Genomic DNA, 11,300 nt, shown 5'->3' on the forward strand with positions numbered 1-11,300 from the left:
CCTAGGAATGAGTTGGCCGAGTCCCTTCGTGTAAGTATTATTTAATTTTAATTATTATGTTACGCATTCAAATTTAAAGTTTATTATATGAATGTTTTAATTTATATTTTATGTTATGCTAAACAGACGACGATGGTAGAGAGGAGCTAGTTGGTTCTTCAGGAGTCCGTCTCTTAACTTCCTCCCGATACTCCGATTGAGTCTGTAGATCCTCCACAGGAAGCTGGGTTTCAGATCTTGACGGAGACGTTGGATCAGACTCTAGGGAGGAGACCGGGAACATATTGTCGAGGGATGGGGAATGCCAGGCGGAGGGAACCCAGACCCAGTTCATCATCGCAGTCAAACAGTTAGGTGACCGCTTTGACAGTACAGGTGGCCACTCTTCAGAGTCAAATGTCGGTCATTCTGCAGTCCCTCGCACAGTCCAGCATTCCAGTCCCGCATTTTAATGCGTCGACCTATGAGCTCGTCCACCCCGAGCATCCCCACTAGACGAGGGCCCCTGTAAACCCCCAGACCTCCGAGCCGCATGTGACCGATGACAATGTAGATTTTGGAAAATTATTTGATTAGTTTTTTATTTTCATAATTATTTTTTAAATATTTCTCTTGTAGTATACATTTATTTTATTTTATATAATAAATGTGTTCTTTACAATTCATTTGTTTATTGTAATTTCATTTTATTACCAAAAAAAAAAAACCAAAATTATTTTTTTACAAAATAAAAAAAACAAACGAATATTAAAATTAAATAATATATATTAATTTTGCGCGACGAAACCTTTCTCGTCGCGCAAATTCACATTTTACAAAATAAAAAAAGTCAATTTTTTAAAAATACATATAATTTATTCTTGCGCGTCGAAGTCTTTCGTCGCATGAAAAGGATATGCGCGACAACGTCAGTTTCGTCGCTCAAACGTTGTAGACACGAATTGCGCGACGAAGAACTCTTAGTGCCGCAAATGTCTACGACACGAATTGCGCGACGAATATTATCTGTCGTGCATTGTTGTCGCATGAACCTTCTTTCGTCGCGCATAAGTTTGTGCGACGAACAGTTGTGTCGTCCCTGAACCTTTTGTGCAACGAAGGATAACCGTCACACATTTTTGGGCGACGAATGAAAAAATTGGTCGCGCAAAGTCTTTCTTCATGCTCTTTGAGCGATGGATTGTGCGCGACAAAATTATCTTCGTCACGCAAGTCGTAAAATGTAGTAGTGACTGCACATAAACATGTTACACATAAACCTGTTATACATAAACATAACCATCAATCCACATTACTTTGAGATACAGGTAAAGTAGTATGCAATATATTAGTAAAGCTCACGATGCAATTGATGGGGTTGTGTATGTATATTTACAGATATACATAATCATATTTTACAAGAGTCCTATAGGACTAAATCCAAAATGCTTATAAGATAAAACATATAACAAAGCTTGGAGATAAAGTTATGATAAATACAAGCAGACGTATATTCAGGTTGGATGTCTATAAAGATGGCTTTTGTATACAAAATCCCTCTTTGTGGACACGTTTGTCTCTACAACTAAACAGTTATTGACTCCCAGCACAGGGTTCATATCAATCCCTCCGTAAGGTGGCCTCAAAGTGCTTCAAACGCTCTTAACTTCTTTTCAACATTAAATCAAATCTTGTCCTTAAGGGCTTGAGTTTGAGTGTCAAACCAATCAAGTGTTGCTTGAGACAACTAGTTCAAGCACATTATTTGGTTCAGTTTATTAATGTGAACTACATATGAAGCTATAACTATTTAGTTGTAATTATAAAATTATAGAATGCATTACCTTTACATTCTCCCAAACATCCCTTACTGCAGATCCTTTTCGAAATTTTCTCCAATTTGTGATACTCATTGGAAATCTCAATTTTTCTAGTGCAAACATCATGATGAACCTAAAGTATTGTGCACAAGTCCTTCAAGGTGTTTCTTCTTGTCATTTTGAGTAATATTGTACATTCTCAAGGTTAGTTATCACGACTCAACTTCACTAGTAAGATGTTGTCTTCTTTTGGTCTGGCCCTCACAGTATTTTTCATGCCCACACATATATGACACCATGTTTTCTTCCCCGACCGATGTGGGATTATTCACTGATCTTGCCACTCCTTGTCTTGCATTTTTCAGCCCTCACAAGTCTTACATTAGTTACAACCCAATTGTGCTTGTTTCATCCCCTTGGTTTCCTTGGATGGCATCCCCTCAAATTGTTGCTTGTCTCATCTATTATACCTTCCACATTATTGTTCACATGGTGTCCATTGAAGCTTGATTCATTTTGCAAGTTGTTGTAACGCTATGTCTAGTTGCATAGGTGACTGTGTCTCTCCATCCCTTCCTTGTTCAGCTATGTAAGCTCCTGCAAGAATTCGCTCATTTTCCTTTTATTTTGGGTTTTAAGGTTTGGGTATTTGGAACACACTACACTGCATGTTTGTATGAACTAAACTACTTTAAAAGGTCTCTTCGGATGAGAAGAACTGCCCTTATTTAGATGCTTAGCATGGCCATTGTCTTTGCATTCACAAATTTTTTTTTTCTCTTGTGTGAGTAACAAATAAGCATTTCTAACATACGATTGTGCATTCATAAGCAATATTTGCTCACGAATAGTTGCATAGTTATCATAAAGTCCCATTAGAAACTCCATCAAATTATGTCTCTCTTCTTGTTCATAAATGATCTTCATCGTGCCAAATGTGCAAGTGTCAGTATCATTGTAGGATGTTGACTCATCTTAATAACTCTTCAATTTTAAATAAGTTGGATGCATCATGTAAGGAAATCTTATTTGACAATGATACATAAGCCGTACTTTCCTACTTGAAAGCAAAAGTGGTAGTTGATCCTGAACTATTTTGTAAGTTTAGTGTTGACGAGGAGAATAGTCTTGCAAATTTGTTTTGGTGAGTCTCCACTTCACTTTTGGAGTACGTTGCCTTTGGAGATGTCCTTATATTCGACAACACACAGAAAACAAATATGTATGACATGCCTCTAGAGTTTTTATTGGTTTGAACAACCACCGGTCCACTGAAATATTTACTTGCGCATTATTGCTTGACAAGACATTTGAAACTTACAAGTGGATGTGCGAGATATTCATGGTGTCCATGAAAGGAAATAAGCCAATATCAATATTGACGGATGGTAATGAAGTGATACGTAAAGTCATTGATGATGTGTTTCTCATGTCTAACCATCGGTTGTACTCATAGCATGTGTTTAGCCCAGGAACGCAGAGAATAACTTGACGGACGATCAACTGCTAAGAGAATTTTGGGCATGTCTTTGGGAACCATTTGCGGTGGACATGATGTATGCAAGATGAGAATCATGGGCGGAATCATGTCTTAGAGGAAAGATTTTTGGTGGCATGTGCACCACTTAACGCGTGGAGTCTATGAAAAAGTATGTGAAGAATCATAATGGCCTCACTTCAATTTTGTAAGTTGTTTGAATGCATTCAGTAAGTTGCTATGGCCATGTTACGTCTTAGGAATGTGACGGTGAAAGATGGTTTCGACGCAAAGTACTCAACACAAGTCATTATAACCACATTCATGACCAACAAGCTTTCGAGAATTACACGCGTAGGTGCTTTGTATTGGTATGTCAGGAGATCAAAGTGTGTTCCGTACTCACCCATGATAAGGTGATGCATAATTTTGGAGGTCATGTATACGTATTTTGAAAATATCGTGAACTGCATAGTAACTGGAGTGTGTACCACAGAGGGGTAAACGTGCAGATAGAGTATGGGTGTCGAAAATTTGAAAGTGAACAAATCCCGTGCTGCCATCTTTTTTTATATAATGAAGTGCGAGTACCTTAGTGAAATTCCTTCATCGTTCATAATAAAGAGATTGACAAAGAGCGCCCAAAGTGATGCTTCGAGCAACAATATGGGTGAATGGAAGGAAGTTATAGAAATGGCGTGGTGCAGAATTTGAAATGTTACATCAAATAAAGTTTGTTTTTATGCATCAAAGAGTAATTCCACAAGAAGACACACCAAGAGAGGTTCCAAATCACTCAAAAGCATCAATTAGAAAGGATGACAAATTGAAATTTCTTTCATGTTTTTCTAATTTCCAGAGCATGCTTTCTGATTTTTTTTATTAATTTTTGTTTATTGAATTTCTATAGAAAAATGAGGAAATGGTGTTAGAAATATGACCTTAAAGCCAACTAATTATGTAATAGTTAGAGTTAAAGACATATTATGTTAAAAGACATATTATGTTATCAATGGGCAAGAAAAGGTTGTTTTATACATTAAATCATCCTATATTATCTTTCAATATGTAGAACAACCATATTCCAAGAAATACACAAGTGGATATGAGAGCTGTGTAATGAGATTGCAAACATAGAGACTTCTCATCATCCCTAAATTCTGAATATCTTCCTGGTCATAGGAACATTGATTAGGCGTCAATATTCCGCAAAGACCAGTACACGCAATATCGTCTCTATATGTAGGGAATGACAAGGTCTCAAGTGATTAAGTGTGGAGACACATCGATATGTGTCTAGGTGCTTATAGAAGAACAAGTACACTGAACGCGATCCAACACATAAGTTACAGCATAAAAGTCTTTACTCACATGTCGAGCTGGAACTCATAAATTGCAATGGTGCAAACTAATCCTTAGACCTGAGGCATCATAGATGTTTTGTGGCTATGTTGTTAATCTTTGAGGGCACTATATGGTCATGCTGAATTAGGCATAGCTTAAAGGTGCTCATCAGGATTCTCAATGAATGTACAACAAAGAATCTCTACTTTCAGTAAAGGAGAGAGAATACTCCAAGATATGATTGATCAAATCTCTGCGCAGAGTAGTGGATAAGACTTGAAAGAAGAAATCTTCAAATCATCACAAGAAAATCATATAAAAGGAATGATTCACATTAGAATATTGACAATCGGATTCCATGATCTAATAATGTGAATAAGGAGTATTGACATAAGAGAAGGATTCAATTGCATGGTCATTCCAATTTGAATAGGTTCTTTCACAACGTCTCATTTAGCTCGGATAACCGTGACTTGCTGCTAGGGGACAACTATGGTTTGTGGATGTCTTAAAAGGTTTCAATTAATCTTTATTAATAGGAAGAATTAAATTGTGGAATTAAATTCTTTTATCAAAACTCACCCAATGTTCATAGCTACAGACAACCAAGAAATACTATTTGCGGGTGGTGAAAATTCACCTAAACCAAGCACCTTTCGAAAGCACAAATAGCAAGGTTCGAGAATATCACTCGGGGTGTATAGAATAAACGGTCGGGGTGTTGAAAGCTGGCAGCTCGGGATTTTGCAGTTTAAACCCAAAACTTGGCAGTCGGATTCGCAGTGACTATAACCGAGAAGAGCTTGGCGGTCGGGGCGTTGAAGCTTGGCAGCCGGATTGAAGCAATCCGGGCTGCGCTCCGTCGAGGCCAGATTTGCTGGAGGGCTTGGAAAATGGCAGTTGGAGTTTGTGGCCGATGCCCAGGGTTTTTGCTGCCAAGATTTGGAGTTTGGAGCGATCGAAACCTTGGGGTTTGAAGGTTTGAAGGGTTGAAGGGTTGAAGGTTTGGGTGTTTTCTGGCCGAGTTTTGTGGGTTAGAGTCTTGGACTCGCAGCTGCTGGAAACTTGAAGGTGGTCGGGATGGAAGCCTAAGATGCCGCCGGGGCTTTGAAACTAGGCAGCCCAGTTTTTGGAGCTAAGCCGGCCAGAACCCAGGACTTGAATGCGGCCGGGCTATGTTCAAACATGGTTGAAGACTCGAAGACGGCTGAGTTTAGAGCTCTGGGGTCTTGCGAAAATGCAGTCTGTTCTTTAGATCTCTGAGGTCTTATGAATATGCGGTTGGGCTGGAGGGTTTTTAGACTAAGCCTTCCTTGTATTATTTTAGAGTAATGCTATTTAGACACACAACATTGACCACCTTATGTGGCAACTGATGTGTCATGTCATGTCAATTAATGAATGCCGCCATGTCAATTAAAAAACAAATTAAAAAACCCTAGCATTCCTAGTGAGTGGCCTCATGACAACATTCATTAATTGACATGGCATGACACATCAGTTGCCACATAAGGTGGTCAGTTAAGGTGGTCAATATTGTGTGTCCAAATAGCATTACTCATTATTTTATGTATATATAAATGAACGAATATGAAAATGCGGCTAGGGTTTTTTAGTCTGAGCCTTCCATATCTTATTATATATATATATATATATATATAAATGAACGAATACGAAAATGCAGTTGGGGTTTTTTTTTATTGGGTGAGGTTGAAGGATTTTGGGCAATTGGAGTTTGAGAATTTTATTATATATTATATGTAATAAAAGTGAATGGCCATTTAATGGAGCTCGGAGGTCCAAGCCCATGTCACCTATTCTAGCCCTGGATTCTGAAAGAATATATGCACACGAAGGAGGCCTCACAAGGGAAGAAATCAAGGATATTGATGATAGTTCAGAATATTCCAAAACAAGAGAGAATCAAGCAATCAAAGTATCTCCATCAATAAAATCCCATGGATTTAGGGGGCCTTGAAAGGAAAGAATTTTAATTTGAAAGATCTGACATTTGGCCATTCAATGACTAGCCCATGGGCCAACGAATGCCCTATATCAATTTCACCAAATGAAGGTAGAAGAGATAGATGATTAGACACACAAACCTATTTTTCGTCTAGCACTTTTCTTTTCCTAGATTTAGGATTTTACTTTTCAAGCACCTAATGTAGCGAGTCCTTCCTTTTCTTAGTGTAAGTTTAAATTCTTGTTCAATTTACATTTTCTTGTCTTTTAAATTCAAGTCTATTTCCATTGTTTTACTCTTCATTGTTATCGCATTTTAATTAAGTTTAATTTAGTTTATTGTTCTTATCGCTTCTTGCTTTATTTATCGCTTTGATATATTTTATTGCACTTTAATTCTTGTCTTTAAGTTTAAATGCACATTTAATTTAATCGCACGTTTTTCACTTAAAAACCTAAAAATCACAAAAATATCCATACGAAAGCTTAACCATCCTGAGCCTGAGGAAGTGAAAGACCCTAGGCCAAGAGGAAGTTCCTTACTTGGCCGATCAATCACTTGATCAGAAGTCAAAAGCGCAACATATCCATCTACTTACATTCCATTGAAGCCCAAATTCGTGGCTTGGTGGTGGCACGCCTCGCAATCAAAAGAAGAAGGACCAAAAGTTCATTTCGTCGGCTACCTCGGTCGAAAAGAGGGAAACAAATACACAAACAAAGGAAAACCCATTTAGCAAAATCATTAAATAAATAAATAAATAAAGCAAGAAAGTGACAAATTTCCCAAGCACATGCGAAGGAGATTGAGATTTTGAGTTTGGTTATGAAACAAAGCATGCAAAGCAGATTGAGAGACCAGAGAGCAGGAGAGGAGGGGGGTTGTGGGGGTGGGGTGAGTTTGTTGTGTTAGAGCGGGCTAGTATAACATCATATGACATTATACGTTTATTATAATTATATATATATTATTTATTAATTTAAACCTAAGTATATAATATTTTCGAGCCGGTTTGGAAGACGAGGACGGCCATTACCATCCCTGGCCCAAACCCACCGGGATTTGTTTTTCGAAGATTCCCATACTCATACCCGATTTCTCAATTAAGCTTGTTTTCAATTGCAGAAAATCCTTAAATAGGTCTATTGGTACACATGGAAAAAATAAATAAAACATGTGTACGGGATTTAGAGATTGTAGAGAAAAATGGGTTAAGTGGAAATGAGTGACTAGAGTGGAGAATCCCTTATATGAGTTTCCTTCAACATGGGGCCAGTTCCGGGCCTATATGTATGTTTTCTTAACCAACGGCAAGCTTGACCAAAAAAAAAAAAAAAAACCAACGGCATGCTTGACCAAAAAAAAAACCAACGGCATGCGTATTATGACAAAGTTCCATCCATATCAATATTGAGGAGTATCTCTCACTCAGAATGTCCAAATCATGTGTCATTAAAGCCAAGATGCTCACACAATTTAGAGACCCAATCCAATTGAAGGAACAACGAAATCATAGAAGACAAAACAATATCTCAAGTAGGGAGAACGCTCAATCACAATAATGCCAATGCCAAGTACATCAAATTTGTGCACTAAATTTGAGTTTCAAATAACTTAATACGTGAAGTCATAAATATTTAATTAATCAATGCTAATTTAGATTATGATTTAGTTAATTTATATTAGGAAGAAGATTAAAAACCTTAATGAATTAATCAAAAGTTTGGCAGCTCACTCTAAACAATCAAGCTTGCTGTTGTACGTACCATCGTTCCCACCATCACAAATAAACGAAATCTAGCCGCATGTATCTTATTATTTTTTATTTTTTACAATCTTCAGCCTTCAACCACTCATCTCTCTCTCTCTCTCTCTCTCTCTCTCTCTCTCTCTCTCTCAAATTCTCAAATTTTGTTTTTCCTATCTTTTGTATATTATTATTATTATTTTTTTGGTTATTGATAATTAGTAATTTGATTATAACAAAATTTTAATTATATAATTTGATTATTTTTTATAATTTTTTGTTAAGGACTTTATTTTAGAAGGCTTTCTTGTTGTTTTGGCATAGGCCCTTAAAATCTCAAAGCCACCGGCCCCTGATGTTTGTATCTGTAATAATTTTACAATATAGAAAAGTGAAATCCAAGGATTTGATGGAGTTTCTGATCATGGTGAAGGATCATTAGCTAGCGGAGAAACACCATTATTGATTGTTGAAAGGAACGGAAGAGAAGGAAAGGGGATTTATAGGGTATCTGATTCTCTTTCTAATTGTTCTTGCTGCCCTGAGGAGAATATCTGTGGTTGTTATAGTGATGTCTTGTTTTCCTTCAAATATAGGGTTCTTGAAGTCTAGCTAGTCTCAATTCAAATTGTAGTTTGAATTTGAAAGCTCAGTAAATATCTAGAAATTACGACCTTTTGGTTGGCAACCCAGCTGAGTTGTTGTACTCTAAACTGTAAAATTGTTACAAATACAAATGAATAATACAAAGTTTCTTGTTTTCTTCTATTTTATTTATATCGGTTATTTGCGATAGTGGGAACGATCGTAGGAGTACAAAGTTATTAGTTACTACACTCTATTACGGCTTCACTAAAAATTTCATAATTAAATGTTAACCAAGGACAGATGTGAAAGACTTGGTGAAAGTTTCAAGTGCTTTCAACCCTTCTTTAGGAGACTTGGCTTCCCCCAACACCTTCACAATGGCACTACCAACAATAACACCATCAGCTCCCCACTCTGCTACTTGTTTCACATGTTCAGGCTTTGATAGCCCAAAACCAACTGCCACAGGCTTGGTTGTTGCCTCTCTAATTTCCCTTAAAAGCCTCGGAATTTGTTCGTTCACCGATTCACGGGCACCGGTAACTCCCACAGTGCTCACAAGGTATACAAATCCTTCTGAAGCTTCAACTATCTTCTTCATTTGATCTATTGGCGTAGTGGGTGTAGTTAGTAATGCCAACTCAACGTTATTCTTCACAGCCTCCTTTCTCAAGCTTTTTGTCTCTTCAAATGGAGCATCTGGAACCACAAGACCATGTACCCCAACGTCGCTAATTGTGGACATGAAGTTTTCAATACCATGCTTTATAATTGGGTTATAGTACGAAAATAGAACGATTGGACAAGACAATTGTGGTATTACGTCCTTTAACATTGACATAATAGAATTGAAATTGGTCCCTCTAGCTAAGGAACGAGTGGCTGAAGCCTGAATAACTGGACCGTCTAGTATTGGATCAGAGTGTGGCACACCTAACTCGATCACGTCCGCCCCACTAGAATTGAGCACCTTCAGCGCTTGCGCCGTGGTTGAAAGGTGAGGATCACCGGCAGTGATGTAAGGGATAAATGCTACTTTGCGTTGGTTCTTCAATTTTGTGAAAGTTTGTGAGAGATTGTTGGTAGCGGTCAAGGTGAGAGCAGCCATTGGTGTTAGAGGACTTTTCTTGACTGGAACGGTTGATGCTTGGGATAGAAGAAGAAATGGGTTTTGAGGTTTCTTAAATTGAAGAAAGCCAGTAGCAGTGGATTTCAGAGAAGCAGCCATTGACAATATTTTAATGTTGTAGTGTAGTAGGATGAAGACTTTAGGGTTTAATAATTTGGTGGATGCCAATACTTATTTATAAGTTCATGTCTAATGCAAGGGCAAGGGGCTAGGTGCTATTCACAAAATTTATCCTCTCAACTTTTTTGTGGTTCTAGTGGTGATGAGGGGTTAGGGGGTAAAACTCAAAACTTGTCATTTTAGTTTATCACTATTCTGGGCTGTAGCCTAGGGAAGGTTTTGGGGAAAAAAATAATTAAACATAAAATATAGCCTAATATTTTTAACTAAAAATAAATAAATAAAATATACAATTGTATATCCTACCACACATTGGCGGACCTATTAAGCACCTCTCTTGACTGGAAAAAACCATTGTAGGTGCTTCAAATTGTCCATTTGCTCAGCAGGTGGTGGTGCACTCCAAGTGTATAGATGACCTTATTTCCATTTTCAGAATTTAAGTAAATGTCTTTGTCCTTTTACTTTAATTTATTTTTATATTACTCAATTTACTTAAGTTTACAATGTAAATAAGGTAGTACCCCCCATTTGTATTCAAATAAAAATGCTAGAAAATTAAATTCCCACCAAATCCAAATATGAAAAATCAGTTTTAGTGCAAAATACTATTTAGGCTAAAAATGATGGCTCATTAAGTCAATATATATTTCATACTAAAATCCCATAAAATCAAGTTTTCTTATTTGTTGTGTGAGGAATAAAAGCTGCAAAAATTATCTTGATAAAATAATTATTCCCAAAAACCATTTTCATACTTAGTCAATATTTTTACATGAAACAATTTTTCATTTATGACATGAATGCACGAAGAGACCTAAGGTCAATGTAGATAAAAAGCCTTAGATATTCAATCCACAAAGAGTTTTTAGCCTTTCAAAATTGCACTTCCACTAAAAAATTCCTGGATTTGCCAGTGCTACCAAACCCATAGTCATAGTCAAAGGTCTTCCATATTTGTATTTGGTGTTAAAGTTTGTCCACACATCAATTTTAATCATTTTCCATTAACGTATCTCCAAACGATAAGCATTTTTCTAAATAAAATTCACCCTTTCGTGAATAATATGGCTCTAATTTCATTTTTTTCTTGTAAGTATACTTTTATTTCTAGAAAAACTATGGGAACT

The 11,300-nt window shown here is 36.9% G+C and overlaps 1 protein-coding gene across 1 annotated transcript; it reads right to left on the reverse strand.

The window, feature by feature from the left end:
• LOC18781611 (tryptophan synthase alpha chain) lies at nucleotides 9,071–10,180 on the reverse strand. Its single transcript, XM_007216247.2, has one exon. The coding sequence runs from the start codon at nucleotides 10,147–10,149 to the stop codon at nucleotides 9,208–9,210; it is 942 nt and encodes a 313-aa protein (XP_007216309.1). The 5' UTR covers nucleotides 10,150–10,180; the 3' UTR covers nucleotides 9,071–9,207.

This window comes from Prunus persica, chromosome G3 (assembly GCF_000346465.2).
Source record: "Prunus persica cultivar Lovell chromosome G3, Prunus_persica_NCBIv2, whole genome shotgun sequence".
Lineage (NCBI taxonomy): Eukaryota > Viridiplantae > Streptophyta > Magnoliopsida > Rosales > Rosaceae > Prunus > Prunus persica.